General features: G+C 32.5%; 1 protein-coding gene across 2 annotated transcripts in view; it reads left to right on the top strand.

Annotated features, from left to right (window-relative positions):
- Positions 1 to 20,822, top strand: part of Brinp3 (BMP/retinoic acid inducible neural specific 3) — a 424,144-nt gene that overhangs the window by 215,737 nt on the left and 187,585 nt on the right. The window contains exons 3-4 of one of the 2 annotated variants that reach the window (XM_042674472.1): positions 2,358 to 2,548; positions 17,597 to 17,787. In XM_042674472.1, the coding sequence (XP_042530406.1) occupies positions 2,358 to 2,548; positions 17,597 to 17,787 (382 nt within the window). The remainder of the gene's footprint in view (positions 1 to 2,357; positions 2,549 to 17,596; positions 17,788 to 20,822) is intronic. The other variant, XM_042674473.1, reaches the window with a different exon arrangement.

Here is a 20,822-nt window from a genome sequence, read left to right as displayed (position 1 = left end):
AGCAGGAATTTATTTTAGTAGAACAGAATAGTGAGCAATGGAAATGAGAAACATTACTTTCTCTCCATGAAGGAATTGGGAGGTAAAGACTTGAAATGGGCAGCTGTTATCTGCTCACTTTATTCTTTCTGAGATGGGGCAATACAGGTGGTCATGCCATTCCAAAATATAGACATATTTACTCTACCTAGAATATTAGGACAATAGGTGAGTGTTTGGACTTCCTTTGGTCACCCCTTTCAGTTTTCTGTCACAAGAAGCCTTACAGTTACTTATCATCTCAAAGAAGAGGGCAGATGCCCCTTATATCTACTGTTTTTTGTTTTTTGTTTTTTTTTTTTTTTCACCTCTGAAAGTGCTGGCAGTCGATCCTAAATTGCTCTTCTCTGTCTGCTTCCTGGTTTCAATTCCTGTATCTGGTTCTTTTGATATTTTCTGCAAATAATGTAATTCCCCAGTCTCTCCATCCTGCCTTAGAATGAGAAGTGGGAGAGGAGAGGAGAGGAGAATGGAGAGAGATAGTCTAATATGATTGAAGTATATTGTATAGCTCTATGAAAATGTCACAATGAAGCCCATTATTTTGAATGATTAATAGATGCTACCAATTGATTTAATAAATATGCACACTGCTGTTTTCACTTGAGATCTAATAAGTCAGAAGCACAACAGAAGAATTTCCAGGTGATTCTAATACATACAGCTATTTTAGAGCAATTGAGAGAATCAGACTAATAAAATATTTAGATTACACATAGAAGAGACAGTACAGTCGTCTCACTGGAGAAAGCAGTAAATTACTTGATGTTTGGAACAAAAGTCTTTCCTAGATTCCACAGTGACTCTAACTTTACAATTAGTTTTTAAAAGAAAGCTCGTTAAAACTCACAATGTGTGTCACTTGTGCAGAATATTTGTCCTTGGAGTGCCAGGCCTTACCTCTCAGTCCAGATAGATCTATCCACACTCTCCCTTTCCCTGAGAATTTGTAAATCTGTTTCCTATTTAACATTTAGCAGCATTTTTCTGTAAATATTATCCACATGTTGCCTTTTGACTGTTACCCTCTCTGGAAATTTAATACAAAATAGATCTAACTCTGCTCATAGCTTTGTTGCCTCTCATTTTCAGAACTTATTACATACTGGTGTTTTTTTAAAAATAAGTTATATATTTATTTTTATTTGTTTTATTTTTAATGCTTTTCTAGAAGGTACACTTCTTTTGGAGACCATAGGAAGGGATTGCATTCATAAATGTATTCCTAACTAGGCATGGTCTAGCATACTGAAAGCATTTTGGAGAATGTATATAAATAATATGAGAAATATGCATAAAATATTCAATCAGAACACTGGTGGGGCTTACAGGGAGGCTCAAATGGCAGAGCCTTCTTAGCAAGAAGATGTCTCTGAGGTCAAGTTTTACTACTGCCAAAAAATTAATATATTTTGCTTAATAGAGTTAAAACCATAAAAGGTATTATTATTAGGCCCAGTTATTTATCCTTTTGTCAGAGTTCTTCTTCAGAAAATACTTGAGTGGTTAATATCAGGTGATCCACTATACAAGAGTTCCTCTCTAAAGCATGAAGTTAATTATAACCCAATGGAAATATATGAATTGCTTTTTTAATGCTGTTTTTTTAATAACTGTATTGGTCTTTTCTCTACTTGGAGAGAAAAGGAACATAACGTTCAAAGAACATTATTCTTTGAACATTATGTTGCATGCTGAGAAATTGCTAATCAACTAGAATTTGGGTTTCAGACTGTACTTGGGCTGCAGAGTATTATAAGCAATGATTCAACCAAAAGAAGCCAAGTTGCAACTTATCTTCTGTTGTTGTTACTAAGATTTTCTACATGTCTGTATATCCCCCACCAAGGACTTACAAGTTCTTACTTCAAAGAGAAAAAAAAGGAAAGACTTTTGGAATGATGGAAAAATTAGCTTTTGTTGTCGTTATTTGCTTTTTTCTTCTTTTTAGTTTCAGCTTCTTATAGAAAATGTTACCTTAGATTTTTCTCTCTCATTTTTTAAGTAAGAATACATTCACATTCAATGCATAATGTGATTTTTTTGTAGATACATCATTCCCTGGGGAAAATATGTTAGTGGATGCTGTTCACTTTCAGTGCCTTATTTTTTGTTCTATGTGACTTGGACTTGAGGATTCACTGCAGTTAAATAAATTACCAGTATTACTTCTTCTCCTTTTCATAGCACATGACATCTTATTACAAGCTAGAGTCATTGTAATGTAGTGACCTTAGTAAACTACCAAGTGAACTTTTCAAATGAAAAACATTCAGATAGATGATTCACTTATGAATAAAAATAAATTTGCTTTTCAGGGAGTTTGGCCGCTGGAAAGTAAATAACCTTGCAGTTGAGAGAAGAAATTTCCTTGGCTCTCCTCTGCCTCTTGCCCCTGAATTCTTCCGCAACATACGACTTTTGGGACGTCGACCCACCCTTCAGCAAATCACAGAAAACCTTATCAAGAAATATGGGACTCATTTCTTGCTATCTGCTACTCTGGGAGGTATGACTCTTTGAAAGTATTTGAACTTGTGTGTGCTTGTGCATAAAACTGTATAATCATGTAAGTGTCAATTAAATCAGACAGCTGCATTCTTAATAACCATATAATTCAGTCATTCATTTGTCCAGCACATTTATCAAGTGAGTGCCATGTGCTTGGTGTCGTGTTTATAATCATGTGGTGTTGAATATCACTTAGACTGCCTAGTAGTTATTGAGAACTAAACACCCACTAAACACAGACATGGTTACAACCTATATATGTAAGATGTTAAATTCAATATTAAAAATTGAATAGGAACCAATCACAGATGAGAATTTTCAGTTCTGACTACAAAGAGTAAAAAAGATTTCCTAGACTGAATATTTACGATCCATTTAAAAAAATTTTTTTTTTAATTTATTTTTTTGTCTGTTGTAGGGCTTGAACTCAGGAACTCAGGAACTCAGGCCTGGGCACTGTCCCTGAGCTCCTTTGCTCAAGGATAGTGCTCAACCACTTGAGCCACAGTGCCCCTTGTGGTTTTTGAGTGATTAATTGAAGATAAGTCTCACAGGGACTTTTCTGGCCTGGCTGGCTTCAAAACTTGATCCTCAGATTTCAGTCTTCTGAGTAGCTAGGATTACTGGCTAATATGCCTGTCTTAAAATTCTTTATTTTTAAAAATGTTTTAATATTTCTCATCGTGGTTGATACAGGATGGAAAATGAGAAGTATTAAGGATGATTCATAATATAAACAAAGAAATGACTAATATCATTGTCATTCTTTTCTCAGTTTATACACCTGTAAGAGTTAAATGTCGTATTTTGAATATTGTCATCCATAGTTTTATCATGGTGATATGTGATTCAGTAACTTGGAAAATCTAAAATGTTATTTGGGGAGATATTTTATAATAAGTGAACTTGGACACTTCCAGCTTTAAAAATATAAAAACCTCAGAATTTTCTACATGTCATTTTATATATGACTTCTATAATATAGAATTATACATTTTATTTTGAAATAGATCATCCAATAAACCTGGCCAAGAAAGCTGAGCAATCAGTGCGTGCTTCCTTGCTGGTTTTCTATGAGTGGATGGGATGTTGCTGGTGCTTACCAATCGCGCAGTGATTCCAACTGCTGCTTCTGCCTCGCTTTCAGCTCTGTAGGACTCATCTTTTCATGGTTTGTTCTGTAATTCTAGTCTTTCAGAAAGTCAGTGCATCTTACTACTCCAGAATACAATCCATGCCAAACTCTTTCCTTAACTTCTCCATACAGCCCCAGACAAAGTGGCCATTAATTTGATTCTACAACAAATGTGAACCATCCTGTTCAGTGGTTTTGAAAAGCTTAACCAACTCATACTCCTCTGTTAGCCGAAATCTAGAACTCCCCACTTAAAATAACATCTAAATGCACTCGCCTTGAGCTGCAGAGCTGAGGAGGAACAGTGCCCAGGCCCAGAGTTCAGACCCCACGATCCAGAAAAAATAATAATAACAACATCTAAATATCTAGCTGTAGTTTATATGGTACTACATTATTGATCTAACACAGGTTTTGATCTCATACCTCTTCCTTGTTTACTCTTGTACATTTATTTATTTATTATCAGTTGTAGGTCTTTAATTCACCCTGGGCACTGTTCCTGAGCCTCTTTTTGCTCAAAGCTAGCAAACTACTACTTGAGCCAGAGTGCTACTTCTGGCTTTTTTGAGTATTATTGATGCATAGATATGCATGTATAAAAACTTTTATAAAATAAAATCAGTTGTTTTACAAAGAGATCATATAAAAGCACCTGTGTTTATGCAAGTACATTACTGATGATGTAAAAAGGGAAATGAATTTTAAAAATTGCTTTTGCCGCAAAGAATTATTTAGTGAATAACATTATTAACAGAAACATAAGACCAGATGGTATATTTCATGCAGTTAATAGGATATTTTATGATAGACCAAGTGATTATATTTTCTCCCTATAGGGAAAATATTCTGTTAAAATCTTCAATGTACATTTCCCAGTTATTTCATTTTATCAGGTCAAGACTATTATCAATGCTGTAATTCATCTTCATGCTTTTTCTGTTTGACAATGATAGCAAATTTATTATTTTCAAATTTCTAAAATAACCTCCTCAATTTATGGAATAAATCTTGAAACAAATACACTTCTGGAATATATTGATTCTTAGATTTTGAATATTTTTTCTGGCTTAAGGTCTGTTTTGTAATGTATTTCATTATAATATAATATATGATATATAAAAACACTGAAATAAAGCTACATTGGATGTCTCATATATAGAGACAGGAAAAAAATCATAGAAAAACTATTAAGTTTTGGACTTCAAATAAAGGCATGACGCGGGTCCATACGTAAGTATTATCTCTTATTCCTAGATCAACCTAAAGACAAACAACTAAGAAAGATTAAGATCAAATATTCATGAATATTTTAATTAAAAACTCATAGCAAATATGTGCAATAATTTTAAATGTGGTATTAAACAGATTTATTCAAGTGGTTACTCTATTAGAAAGCTACAGGGCCCTCCTCTATGACTAATTCTTTTTTCACCCCCAAATCAATGAGAAGATAAAATTGTACTATCTTTTTTTAAGCATAGCCTCTACCAGAGGAAGAAAATTAGAAATCGGGACTCTTGTTTTTTACACACTGCAACTCTAAGAGCAGAATTAGGAACATGATCACAAATATCACTTAATTAAAATACCTTCCTATAGAGAGGAAAATGTTTTCGTTTCTAATAGAGATCTTTTCCCAAACAGTAGATCAAAATACTTTTTTAGGTGAAAATAGTTAAGCTAGTAATATTTGTTGATTTAGAACAACTTTAAATAATACATTCTATTCTGGGCAAAAGAAAAAAAAAGTCCACGTGGACATCTGTTTTTTGAATATATCAATATTTATATTTAAATATAAATATCAAATATTTAGTGATGATTTGCAAGACTTTTTCCTGAAAGGATTTCTTCTGGACATATGTTTTGTTATTAAATGTCAACTTTTCATGATAGTTAATTTTGATAAAATAGAAAAATATCTTTCATTATTGAAATAAAAATACAAAACTGATGTTCTATTTTGTTGAGTAGGCATTTTAATAATGTACATTACAGCAATAATAACTATATTCTCATACTTTATTTAGCTTGAATATTTTACAAAATATTTTCTTCCATTTTTTATGAAAAGATTCAGAATTTGCACAGTAAGAATAATTATGGATCAAGTAAACATTTTCTTCTGCTTTATTACAATTCATATGAATTTTAAATATCCTAATTTAATTCCAAGAATAGTCAGTTCTCACTTTCTTTATATAAGTTATGTTCTGTAGAAAGTATATGGAGATTGTGATTAACAGTCTTTCATATGCCATCTTTTCAAAGTCAATTAGCAGTTCTCATTCTCATTTTCACTTGATATATTCTCACAAAACATCTCTTTTTCTTTTTACTAAAATTTCTGGCATCATTGAGGAAGGCAGACAGTCCCAATACACATAAGAGACATTTCCTCATTGGTGTCTTAAAGAAATATGAACTATTTCTCAAAATGCATGGAAGTAGTTCCATTATCAGAATATGTGTTTCCCATATGAAAAATAAAGATAAAGGAAAAATATATTCTGAAGCATTTTATCCCAAGGAATCATGAAGATAAATATCATGCTAGTCAATGGCTTTCTATTTCATATATTCCTCTTAATTTTTGATAACCATTACCAATTTATCAGATAGTTGAAACTGATTATTTCATAAAATTATTTATATTTCCCAAGAATACATAAATAGATTAATAAGTAAATAAATAAACAAATAAAACTAGTGTATAGGACTACTTACTGATATTGTAAACAATATTTACCCACACTTGTTAAGATTATTATTTTTTCTTCCCTCTTAGTTTCATTCTTTATCTTTCTTATTTTCTTTGGTGAACCCACATGAAGGCCTGAAATATCAGTAATACATTTTTATAGCTTAGATGTCACTTTTCCACAGTGGTTTAGCACAACTTTTATAAGTGTAAAATAATATATATAAATATATAATATATAAATATAAAATATAAATAAATATAATTTATAAATATAAAATTATAAATTTGAGATTAGAATCTCTGCTTTGCATTATCTGAATCATATTCCTAACAACCAAGGGAAAAGATGAATGTTAAGCTGTATAATAGCTGATATTTGAGTGTATTTTTTCTGGTTCTGTTACAGAGTACATCTATACAGTAGATAAATCATGTATCTGTTTGACAACTACATACCTTGTTACCAATGACATTTGAAAGGCTCCGGAGTATCCTTAAAGAAACACATAGGTCACTGATAATGACAAACATTAAACATGGTAATGAATTGTATTATGGCTTACCACCTCATTACTCTAAAGTGGTCTATGAGCAAACAATGTTGTTTCAACTAAGAGTATGAGAGAAAAAAATATGTATCTTTTCCATCCCAGTTTATTGAAACTAAATCTAAATTTTCATAAGCCACTTAGGTGATTTGTATGTGCACTTGAAGTTTGAAGAATAGTATTTGTAGATTTATATGAATTTAAACCACAATCAACCTTCCAGAAATCTTTCTGAGAATTAGGAAAACAATAATAGGAATTTATAGTTATGCAGACTATATTTTCAAAAATATATTTTAACATTATTTAACCTTTCAAACTAGGAGTAGTTTGGCTGTATTTCAATCAAGTTAGTTTCATTACCACTTAGAAGTGCAAGTATTTTGATATCGTGTTTCTATATTACTAAATGTACTATTATGTTTTGTGGACAATTATGTTTAGGAAAATTTCAGTCTTTTGTGAATAATTTAGCAGTAAAATCAATTGTTTTTGTTTAGAATGTTATACAAAATCCTTTTTTTTTGGGGGGGGGGGTAGGTCGTGGGGCTTGAACTCTGGGCCTGGGCGCTGTCCCTCAGCTCTTCTACCACTTGAGCTACAGCGCCACTTCTGGTTTTCTGGTGGTTTATTGGAGATAGCAGTCTCACGGTCTCTCCTGCCTGGGCTGGCTTTGAACCGCGATCCTCAGATCTCAGCCTCCTGAGTAGCTAGGATTACAGGCGTGAGCCACCAGCACCCGGCACAAAATACTTTTGTATTTCTTTGTCAGTTGAATGGGATTAGCTATTTCTTTTCTATGGTGCTTTTTAGATAGATACTAACAGGTGTTAAGCTAACATGCTGTCTAAAAATTGTCTTTACATATTTTGTTCTGCTTCTTTTGAGAAAATGGTTTTGCCTAGAATGTTTATTTTTATGACTATTAATGTTTAAAACACTGTCTAGACACTCTCTGGAAGATCAGTAGGGATGTGTCACAGGCTGTGTGCTTTGATATGTTAAAGATGATGATCTGCAGTTAGAACAAAATAAAAAGTGAGAATCATTGTACACTTTGACACAAGGTCTAATGTCGTTTCTCACTATTAAAATGGGATGGCATATGCAAATGATAAACTCTGCAATTTCATTTAAGGCATATTTTCAATGCTAATTCCAGTGAGACAGGTTCTACTCAACTAAATTTCTTAATAAATTTAACTCACATCAAGGCCAAAAGAGGATCACAATAAGATTTCTAAGTATAATAAAGTTGTTTTATAATGTATTTATTATGCATTACAAAAATTACATTCATTATAACATTGCCTGCTAATGTATTCTGTTCTGAAAATCAAGTTGAAGGAAAAGATCCATTGAAACATGCTATTCTCCTGGAAGAGGCAGTAAATAAGAGATGAGGTATACCTTTGTGATGCCTGTAACACTTTATGGATATATGTTCACTTCTATTTTACTAATCAAAGTATCTCTTTTTTAACACCAGAAAATACAGAATTCATTTTATGACCTGCTCACATTTCTTCCCTCTGCATGTTTGTTTACAAACAGGCAGTGGTTCCATTACATATGCTTATTTGTATCCACAAGGGGAAACAAATTACACAGTGAAATACTATCTGTGGCATTGTTCTTACAGATTTAATGATGGAGTTCATTTAATTATTTATTTCCAGTCACTGTTTTCCTATTTTTTAGACTTTTACTTCTATTATCCATAAGATCACACTTGAGAACAAAGTTTAGGGGGAAAAAAATCAAGTGAAAAGTAGATATGATAATACTTAAAGTTCTGTTTCTCTGGAAAAGAGAAAACATGATTGAAAAAGTCACAATATCTCAAAAGTATCTAGTCCCACAATTGTGTAGCACGACAATTTTGAGATTGATTTGCTTTGTTTTACTCTGAATCTCATTTTCTTGGAGAGTGTCCATTGATAAGGGCTTTACCATCCATAAAGCGTCACAGTTTTAGTTGGACAAGACACAGCTGCACTATTTCTATGTGGAATAATCACATCCTTTTATACCCACAGTCATTAATCCTTTTCACATTCTAACAGACTGAGAATGTTGAATCATTTTCAAAAATCACATTTAGTGTTTGTAAAATGTGTTGATGTCCTTTGGCATTCATGTCATGCTTATAAGTTTGTTATTTTTTATTTTTAATGAATAAAAATAACCTTTTTTTAATTTCTTAATCTGAATTTTGCTTGCCATTTATGCAATTCTAAGGAACTTTTATATTTGAATACTTGCAGGAAATTTGCAGTGAAAGTTAGAAATACAATGTTCTTCATTAAGTAAGACTGACTGTAAAAATATTTTTAAAAATGTGAAAACCTTCTATAAAATGGAAGCTATGTGTAACTTAAAAAAAAATTCAGATCTCTTAGAGTAAAAGCATAGGCTTAATCTCATCCCAGATTGAAAAGCTTAGCCAAAAGTAACAGGGTATAAAATCATCCCACAGAATCATTAACTTTCCTCTATGCCAAAAATGTTAAGAACAGGACTGAAATATCAGTAAAGCAACTCCATTTGTAATCGCCTCCAAAAATAAATAAATAAATAAACCCAAAACTAGGAAATAACTTAACCACCAATGCTTAGGACCTCTATTGTGAAAACTTTAAAAACCTGAAAAAATAAGTTGAAACAGATTTAAGGGAACGGAAAAAAAAACACCTTCCATGCTCCAGGATGGGAAGAATTAACATTGTAAAAATAGCAATACTGCGAAGAGCAATTTACAAATTCAATGCAATAATCATCAAATTCCCAACCACTTTCTTGAAAGTTCAGAAAGCAATCCTAAAATTCATATAGAATAATAAAATACCCTGAATGCCAAAAACATTACTTTGCAACAGGAACAGTGCTAGAGAAATATTAATACCAAACTTCAAATAGTGTTACAAAGACTTAGTAATACAATCAGATTGGTACTGGCACAAAAATAGGCCTGAGAACCAATGGAACAGAATAGAAGACCCAGAAATAAGCTCACAGACATATAGCCACCTAATATTAGATAAGGAAGCCAAAAACACAGGTTGGAAGAAAAACAGCTACTTCAACAAACCATGCTGACAAAAATGGCTCTCCACAAGCAGAAAACTGAAGTGAGATCCTCATATACCACCCTGCAGGTAGAGGAATGCTAGGCCTTCTGGGCATAGGTTGAAACTTCCTAAGTAAAGATCTGTAAGTACAACAAATCAAAGAAAGACTGAATAAATGGGATTGAATCAAACTGAAGAGCTTCTGCATGGGAAAAGATATAGCCAACAAGATAAGTAGAATGTCAACGAATTTGAGATTTTTTTTTACCAGCTATAAATCAGACAAAGTCCTCATATCTAAAAAAAATAGTTAGAGCTCACAAAATTAAATCCCTGAAATAAACCCTCAAAAACTCAACAACCCACTTAATAAATGGGTTAAAGTCTTAAGGAGAGACTTTTCAGAGGAAGAAGTAAGAATGGCCAATAGACACATAAAGAATATTTCTCGTCATAAAAGAAATGCAAATCCAAACAGCACCGAGATTGCACCTAACCCCAGTTAGAATGGCCATTATCAAGAAAATTTACAGATGCTAGCAGGGATGTATCCAAAATGGAATGCTTTTACACTGTTGGTGGGAATGTAAACTTGATCTACTACCCTAGAAAGCAAGTTGGGAGTTCCTCAAAAGGCTAAACACAAGAGATTCCCTATGATTCAGCAATCCTACTCCTGGGCATTTATTCAATGAAATACAAACCCCACCACACTAAATGGCCCAGTACAATCATGTTTGTTGCAGTATTGTATACCATAACTAGGATGTGGAAGGAAGCAAGCCAGATGAGCCTCAGTGGATCAAGAAAATGTGGTATGTATACAAAATGAAATTATACTCATCCATCAGAAATGATGATATTGTGCTGTTCATAAGGAAATGGAAAGACTTGGAAAAAATGATATTAAATAAAGTAAGCCAGTGCCAAAGAATTATAGATTACAAAGTTTCCCTCATTTTGGTAACTAGAGTGTACCTATAAATCTACAAGTAAAAACACTAAAAGATTAAAAAGAATGCATAGGGACAGTAGCACTAATAGACACAGTGGAAAATTAATTGTATATCCTGTGGGTTGAGACAGGAGAAAAATCCTGGGAGACAAGAAGGGAAGGCTATACATAGTTCAGTAAGAATTACTCATTACTTGACTCACATTACTGCAGCCCCTTTGTATGTCAACTCTACAATAACAATAAAGTATCTTAAAAGTAAAAGAACAGCCTTGTCAAAATAACTTAGATATTTAACAATCACAATTGTCAATAGTTGAAAATGTAGAACTAAAAGCTAAGCACCTTACATCAAATATTTGCCTGGCCTATTCCAACTAAGTTTTAAAAATAAGCCATTCATATAAATTATGCAATTTACACTGTAGATATACATTGACTGGCTTCATTGGACAGGAAGATTTTTACACACATTGTATTATATAGAAGAACCATGAACAATATATGCATTGTATTTACCAGGTTACTTGTAATAATGATTCACTATCTTTCATAATTTCATACATATGGTATAAAATGCATTAGAAAATACTTTTGACAAAGTCCAGGTTCCTGTGGTGAAATTTCAATTATCTGAACTTCTTGGGAAAATTCTAAAATTCTTTGCTTACTAGGAGATTGAAATAAAAATACAAAAATTGAGGAATCCAGCATTCATTTCATGAAAATATGTTCAAGATTCTAAAGAAAACTCAAATACTTAGTCCCCTCAAAGAAGTAAGAGAAAGCTACCATGACCCCCGTGTTTGAAGTGATGATGTAAAGAGTATGCATAAATTCATCAGAGTCCTAAGTACATTAAGTGGAGGGAAGGCTTACTACTTGGTTTGTCCTTAACATACACACAATTACAAAATCAGGCTGATTAGTTCTTAGATTTCCTAAAGAAATCCTTATAATAAGCGAGGAAAATGTAAACAAATACTAGAATTACTAACAACTAAGTGTGCTAACATCTGTGTGTATATCCTATTGTCTCAATCATTTACTTATTCTTAAAGTTAGAAGACTATAAAACAGTTGATCCAAACAAATATTAATGCCGTGAAACCAAAGGGAAAATTTTGACTCCTGCATAGATAGAACATGGCAGCACTTCTCGATGTTAATTATTTTCAGCCACCCCTTCCCTATACTCATTTTTGCTTGGTTCTGTAAGTCTGTGTGTCTTTGGACATGTCATCTCATGACTTTATGAAACAGTGATCACACCCGCTTACTAGGCACCATTTCAACTTGTGTAAGGAATTGTCTAACATTGGGAAATATTTTTAAATCCTTTTGCTTTTAATTGACTTTTGCAATAAACATATTTAATTGACTTTTACAATACGCATATTTGGGATAATATATTATTCACCCAGAGTTCTCTGAAGAAAAAAATTAAGATTGTACAATATTTCCCCTAGGAGAAAAGACATAGAAACAGACTTTTAAAGAAAGCATTGGATATATGATTTCTCTGTATATGAGTGAAAACACTAAATTAGGTTAATGAGTTTGTAAAAGAAATAAAAGAAGACAGGCTTTGTCTATCAAAAGTAAGTCAAAAAAGCTAAAATTACTAGAAATATATAAGTATGCAAAGCATTGATTTACTCAGTTCTAAAAAATTGTGAGTGAAAGAAAAGAATTGCATGTTAACAGCTTTTGAGTTCTTACTGTTTTAATTTTAAACCCTTCACACATACATTTTTAAGGGACTTACTATGCTCATTCCACATGAGCAAACCAAATCTTAAAATTTTGATTCAAGTTTATTTAATTACTAAATTGAAGTTAGCATTAGAAACTAAATTTGGCCGGGCGCCGGTAGCTCACGCTTGTAATCCTAGCTACTCAAGAGGCTGAGATCTGAGGATCCCGGTTCAAAGCCAGCCCGGGCAGGAAAGTCCGTGAGCCTCTTATCTCCAATAAACAACTAGAAAACCGGAAGTGGTGCTGTGGCTCAAGCGGTAGAGCACTTGCCTTGAGTTGAAGAGCTGAGAGACAGCGCCCAGGCCCAGAGTTCAAGACAAAACAAAACAAAACAGAACAAAACAAAAACTAAATTTGTTTCCCAGTAAAACTTGGAACATTTATATCTAAATACTAATAACTATTTTTATATTTCTTTTTCTTCTAAGACTTCATAATCATTTGAAAGAATCTCCTCTATTGGTTTAATTATCTTTTCTTCTCCGTGACACGAAGTTTCTTAATTAATATTTTCATATTTGTAGTAATGAGAAAATCACTATTATTAAAAGGAAGATCTAATTTAAAATGAATGTCTTCATGTAATTAGAGGGGCTTCTTGAATCTCCAGAAGGCAAAACTAATGCACACTTAGTCAACTATGCGAGTGTTTTGAATTTAATATTTTACTATGTAAAAGAAATATTACATTTTACTTATGTCTTTTTCAAAAACATAAACTTCTTTCCCATTACAGGCATCTGCAGACACCTTATATATGCATCAGGGCTCTAGTTGCAAACTGTTACATTGTTTTAATGGGGATTTCTCTCCGACTTCGGACCCCCCTCCCCACCTCAATAGGATCTTCTTGGAACTGCTGAATCATCTAGAATTTCACTTGAGCCATTCCACAGGTCATGGAAATTCCAATCACTTAAGAAAAATCATATGAAGAATTAGGATGTTGGAAGCATGGACCAATATAAGAGGAGAGTAGAACCATTCCCTGTTGAAACTTTCTTAATGATTTTTTAAACATACCCCAAGTTGAAAAATATTACAAAGAATGTCCACATTCATATTTGTAACCACAAACTATGTAAATTATATATTCTTTACTGATACTGACTGCAAAATGAAGCTCATTGACTCCACTTTTATTTTTTCTTAGAATATATGTTCATAATTGATTTACATTCTATACCTTTTCTTAAATCAATAACAATAACTATTTTATGAACTTGGTATTGAATTTCCATCATTTAATCTTTTGTAGTTGAATTTTTGCTAGCGATGTGTGCTTATTTTAGAGATAGATGAATTAATTTCTTAAAATGTTCCACAGGACCATAATAAGATCTAATGAAAGCAGCCTTTATTCCAAAACTCTTCTATCACATTTCCCTTCTTTCCTTACAGGTGAATGTTTATATAAAAATTTTTAAACCTTCCAACTTTGGTGCTTTTTCTTTTGAGACACACACACATACACACATAGACACACATTAGTATATAACTATCCTTTTCCTTTCTTACAAAATGTCACTTTTGTGACATATTTTTGCTCCCCCCCTTCTTGTATCCTTTCAATGCATGAATTATCTCCTCTTCTTTCTTATAGCTATACCGTGCCCTCCCATATAAGTAGAATGTTCTTTATTCTCATTACTAGGTATTTGTGTTGTTTCCAAAGGTTTTTCTCCACAATAGATGTACTTGTTTTGTAGCTATTTTTCCCTAAACTCAGTATTTAGCCCAGGATGGCTTTGAACTCATCCTTTTTTTCTAAGCCTCTAGGTACTGGAGTTACCTTGTGGAGTTGCCGTGTTATTTTCTCAAAATTAAAAGATAACATCTTAAATGAACAATTACTCAGCTGATTATTGAATAGTGATATTAAATTTGCTTATATATCTGTTTTAGATTATTTTGCAATAACACTAGAAATATATGAAAATCGTTTGTATCTAGCTTGTCAATAGCTCTCCTTGGGGGGGGCATAATTTTGTTTTTTAGAAAACTGTTGTATCATAGTAATATATTAATGTATTTTAAGGCTTAGATTGTCTACAAATTTATAAGGACAATTTTTTTTTAAAAAAAATCTCATTTTCTGTGCACTCTTTTGGTATCACTTTGCTTATCTCTTGAATCATAGTTCTTTCCTTGAATTTAGGACGGATTAACTCTGAGAAGGCTAAGGAAATAAACTCTGTTACATCTATTTCCTAATGTAGTAAATATTCATGTTTCTAAGGTATTCAGCATTTATTTTGTATAAGTCATACTATTTTTCAAGTTATTGTTTACGTATCAATCTGTATAAATGTTAATGTTGTCCAGTGAATTAATATCCCAACCTTATTTTATATTTAACTTTTGTTATTTTATTTTTATGTGTCTACCTTTTCATGTATTAATTCTATAGAGCTTTAATTTGTATAGACTTACAATATGTATTCAGATGTAGTAAGATGTTCTCACACTTTCTTATACTTAGGAAAGTGTTCATCTTTCCAAAGATGAGGCTATTCTTTTGTATTTAACATTTATAATTTACATACCTAGATATAGGAAACAATAATCAACCTTTAATTCCTTTAATCACTTTATATTATCTTTATACATCAACCCAGTAAACAGAAATCCAATACAGATGGTATATTCAAATATGCAATCTAGTTCAATCTATTTTTGGCAATTTTCAGGTTGATTTTAAAACATTTCTCAAATTAGTTTTACAATTATCGTTTTATATAGAATATGTTTATTATTGTTTATGATTAGTTATCATTCAAATGGTTTGTACTTAGTTATGTTTTAATCTTCTTTATTATTAATATTTTCATTGTTCTGTTATACTCAAATTCTGCTAAGTACAGTTTTTCCATTGATTGTTTATCTGTTCAGTGTTTACATTTATAATATTACTCTAATTAGTATTAGATTTTATGTTTTCCTTTTGATATACTTATTATGTTAAATATGGATAGCAATTATGGTGTTTCTGGTTCTTATTTTAATTATAATGTCTTCTGACTTTCTGAAAAGATAAGATCATGGATATACCTGAGTATCATTTATTTTATACTTGTAAGAAATTATACCATGAGTCCTAATTTATTCTCCCCTAATTACTTAGGAATAGATAAAATTACCTATCTTATCAATTTTATTTTATTTTATTTTTTAATCATTAATGTGATGATGATTTTTATGCTAGATATACTATATGTGAAATATATTAATGGCTTTCTAACACTGAAACACATTTGAACTACTGGAGTTATTCTGTTAAATTATGAGGCACATTTAATAAATTTACTATTGGGTTCTCCTTGGTATTAACAAATTTCATATTGTCTATTGTGTACATGTGTAATATTAAAATATTATGCAGATTTTACACTCAGTTAATAAAGATTAAGTTGGAATATTTCTTTCTTTTGTATGTTCTGGAGACATTTTCAAGAGTTTGTAATGGTTGGATCCTTAAAAAAATGGCAGAATTCTTCTGTCAAAATTTCCTCTGAGTGTTTTGCCTGAATCACCCTGTATTGTTCTGTGCTGTACAGTGTGTGTGCGTGTGTGCATGTGTGTGTGCGTGTGTGTGTGCGTGTGTGTGTGTGAGAGAGAGAGAGAGGGAGACAGTGTATTCTTTGATGCCTAAAGTTCTTTACAAAACGTTTTCAAGACAGTTTATGTTTTAAATTTGTTTTGCTTTATTATATACTCTTCTTTTTTGTGATTTTTCTCTATGAGTTTGACAATATTTGGTAGGTATTTTTTAATTTAATTATTCTATAAAGAGCTACTTGGTAATAAATTTGTAATTTCTACCTTTAAAAATGATTTGATGTGTTTTTTATAGTGAGCATCCCATAAACATTGGCTTTTATTATTTTCTTTTTTTTCATCCCTTCCCATCTCTCCCCCCTCATCATCCTCCCCCCTACCAAAGGTGTAAAGTTCATTTTCGACATAACGTCTTATACATCTCATTGGTGCAATGGCTCCACCTGTATCCCTATTTAAACAATTTGTTTTTCCCCTTCCCCTCCACAAATTATACCAGCATCAAATACAGTGAAAACAGGGGTCATACCGTGGGGGAGGGACATACAAAGCAACAAAGAAATCATCTTATAACTATGTTAGAAACAATAGCAAGAAAAAAATTTGAGTCCTTAACTTGGGGTTTATTTCGTTTAATATCAACTTATCTGACCATTTCTGCTTGTCTTAGACATATACTAGTTATTGCAAATAAGGGAAACTATAGGAACTGTGTTTCTTTGGGCCTGGCTTACTTCACTTAATATAATTTTTTCCAAGTATTTCCATTTCCTAACAAATAGGGCAATGTCATTCTTTCTGATGGAGGCATAGAATTCCATTGTGTATATATACCACATTTTCTTGATCCATTCATCTACTGAGGGTTTTTATTCTTTATTTCCATTATTATCATAGTTCTTTGTTGTAGATTTCTCAATTTGTCTCATTTATTTTTATGACGTATATAGCAAGAATTTAGTATTATGAATATTTAACTCATGATTGCCTTAGCTAACTCTGTTCCATACTGACATAACATTTTTCTTGAAAATTAGTTCTTTTGTCTCCATTCATATCAAAATTTAATAGATATGTGTGTGTGTTTGTGTGTGTGTGTAACAACCATTTCCATATGTTATTTTTTTCACATTCTTCAGTGAATGAAACTTTTCTTTTCGAATTAAGTAAAAAAAATTGTAACAAAACATACTATCCCACAGCATTATATGTGCCACTACTTGGTTTATTTCACCATATTTTAGACATCTCCACCTAAATAATTGAAAAGCTAGTTTTATGTTAAGATGGGTAATTGATGATATTATCTCCTAGGAGAGGAGTCACTCACAATTTTTGTGGACAAGCGGAAGCTGAGCAGGCGATCTGAAGGGCCTGATTCCAGCGCCAACAGCTCCTCCGTTACTCTGGAGACTCTCCACCAGCTAGCGGCCTCCTATTTCATTGACCGGGACAGCACCCTGCGGAGGCTTCACCACATACAGATAGCATCCACTGCCATCAAGGTAGGAATGGATTCATCCTGACAGTGCCTCCTTCTTTTCTTTCCTAACCCTGAAATGTGTTTTGTTGTTTTGGCTTGAACCACTAATTGAAATTACCATAAAAAACATATCTTGCATTTCTGTTTATTTTTGGTTCTGACAGCATTTAACATGAGACTGTACATCATTTGATGTGAATGTTTCACTTGATAACTGGGTTAGGTGTTTCATGTCTAATGGAAGTACTCTCAAATTACAAGTTGATTGCAGGGTAATACAATTTCCTTCGTGGATATAGCTTTGCCTTCTTACCTTTTGATAAATCTTAGCCTATTGAAAATATATTCAATGTATATAACAAAAAAGTATTCATTAGGCTCAAAGTGGGCAAAATATCCTTACACAGTTCTGGTTTGAAAAGTATTTTCACTCACGGTCTTAAGAGATGTGTAAAATGTACTCTGAAAACCACTGTCGTCCTCCCCCTCCCACTCCTCTGCCTTTACCTCTCCACTTCCCTCTTCTTCCCCCAATTTTTCATCCTCTTCCTCCTTTTCAATTCTTGTTTACTCTCTTTATTTATTTATTTTTATTTTTTCATGTTTTTATTATTAATAAGTTTTTTCTATTGTGAAAATGCCCTGCAGAGGGGTTACGATTACATGAGCAAGGTAATGAGTACATTTCTTATCAAGCATTGTTCCCTCCTCCTTTGTTTCCCCTTACCAACCCTGCCCTCCCATCTCCCCTATTCCTCAGTCAAAGTTGTAAAGTTCATTTTTTCGACATAGCATCTTGTACATCTCATTGTTGCAATGGGTCCATCTGTATCCCTATTTAAACAATTTGTTTTTTTTCTTTCTCTTCCCCAAATTATACCAACATCAAATACAGTGAAAACAGGGGTTATACCGTGGGGGAGGGACATACAAAGTAACAAAAAAAATCACCTTATACATATGTTAGAAACAATAGCAAGAAAGAAAAACCACTTAAGTCCTTATCTTGGGGTTCATTTGGTCTAACATCAACTTATCTGACTTTTTCTGCTTGTCTCAGACATATATTAGTTTCATTGCAAATAAGGGAAACCATGAGACCTATGTTTCTTTGGGCCTGGCTTACTTCACTTAATATAATTTTTCAAGTATTTCCATTTCCTAACAAATTGGGGCAATGTCATTCTTTCTGATGGAGGCATAGAATTCCATTGTATATATAATACCACATTTTCTTGATCCATTCATCTACTGAGGGGCATCTGGGTTGGTTCCATATCTTAGCTATGGTAAATAATGCTGCAATAAACATAGTTGTGCTGGTAGCTTTAGTATGGTCTTGTTTGTAAACATTTGGGTAAATGCCCAAAAGTGGGATTGCTGGGTCATAGGGGAGCTCTATGTGGAGTCTTTTGAGGAACCTCCATACTGCTTTCCAAAGTGGTTGAACAAGTTTACACTCCCACCAACAATGCAGTAGGGTTCCCTTCTGTCCACATCCCCTCCAGCATCTGTTGTTGTTAGTACCCCCTTCCTCCTCTTTCCCTCCTTTTTCATCAGTACTTCAGTTTGAATTCAATGATTCACATATCTAACCAGGAGCTCTACCTCATGAACAATGCCCTCAGCCCTTTTTAGGCTTTAGCTTTTTTGTTCGTTTGTTTGTTTGTTTTTGTTTTACAGAGAAGATCTGATGTCTTACCTGTGCTGTCCATGTAGTTCAATGATATATGTACCCCAACACACACACATTGTGTTTTGAGATGGGGCCTTGCTAAAGGTTTTGCATTGGATGGCCTTAAAACATGATCCTCTACCAGGTGTTGGTGCTCATACCTCTAATACTAGCTATTCATGAGTCAGGGATCTGAAAATAATGGTTCAAAGCCAGTTCTGGCAAAAACATTTATAAGACTATCTCTAATGAAATATGAAATAACTGGATCATATAGAGCTGTGGCACAAATGGTAGAGCGTTAGGCTTGAGCAAAAGAGCTCACAGACAACACTTTGCCTCTGTGTTCAAGCCTCAGGAATGACACAAAATAAATAAATAAGCAAACAAAGAAAAAAATCCCAAGAGCTTTCTTATCTTTGCTAAAATTATATGGCTATATCAATGGTAAGCTTGGCTTTCACTTTCCAAAACAAAAAATAGATGATGCATTTGTAACATTGAAGGAAGCACCAAAAAAAGAGAGAGAGATAATAATGGAGGATAGAACAAGAGAATAAGGGAAAGAGAAAGAGAGAGAGACATATAAGGGAGTGTTCTTCAAATGAAACATATTTTCTACACATATTTCTCTAGAAATTTAATTCAATAAATCATTTTCTTTTTAGTGGACATTATAAAATTAAACAAGTAAAAACTAAGCAAAAAACCATACAAGAATCATATAACGATGGCAAAATTGCATAAAACATTTATTTTTGGATACGTCAAATCTAATGTTTCATAGTTAATGCAAAAAACAGACTGTAGATACAACATTGCATTGCTTCTTGACACAAACTATGTGTTGTTCTTGTCTCTTACTTAAAGTTATTACTTCAATATGTTTAGAATATGGGGAAAATTACCCTAATGTATTTTGTTTCCAAGTTAAACTGGGGTAAATAAAAGAGGATATATAAATTTATTTGGTTTAAGAGTTAGTACAAGTATATTGCCAAACCCTAACATATATTTTCCATATTACTAGCAGAAGGAGTTGTGAAAAGATTTGCATAGCTGTAAGGCTCACAATATAATTACCTGCTTTTGACTGAAAGACCTAAGGTATAGTGAGGAGTCATATGTGTAATTAATATTTTCTGCACATATGAAATGCAGGCAGCAAACACAGGTGTCATTGTTAATTTAAAGTCTTGTAAGGTAGGATATTGTTGGAGATGTTTAACTTTAGATAGCTGAAGAGATGTGGATGTTTTTTCAGAAGTCAATTTTAATGACATGAAGAAAGTACTGTTGCAACAATGTTCATTATGTGGTTATTGATTTTTTTCAAACACCAAATAGAATTATACAATGCATTTTTTATACTTATACTAAAC

Source organism: Dipodomys spectabilis, unplaced genomic scaffold, assembly GCF_019054845.1.
Source record: "Dipodomys spectabilis isolate Male_0828 unplaced genomic scaffold, ASM1905484v1 ptg000019l, whole genome shotgun sequence".
Classification (NCBI taxonomy): domain Eukaryota; kingdom Metazoa; phylum Chordata; class Mammalia; order Rodentia; family Heteromyidae; genus Dipodomys; species Dipodomys spectabilis.
This window is presented reverse-complemented; position numbering and strand designations above follow the sequence as displayed.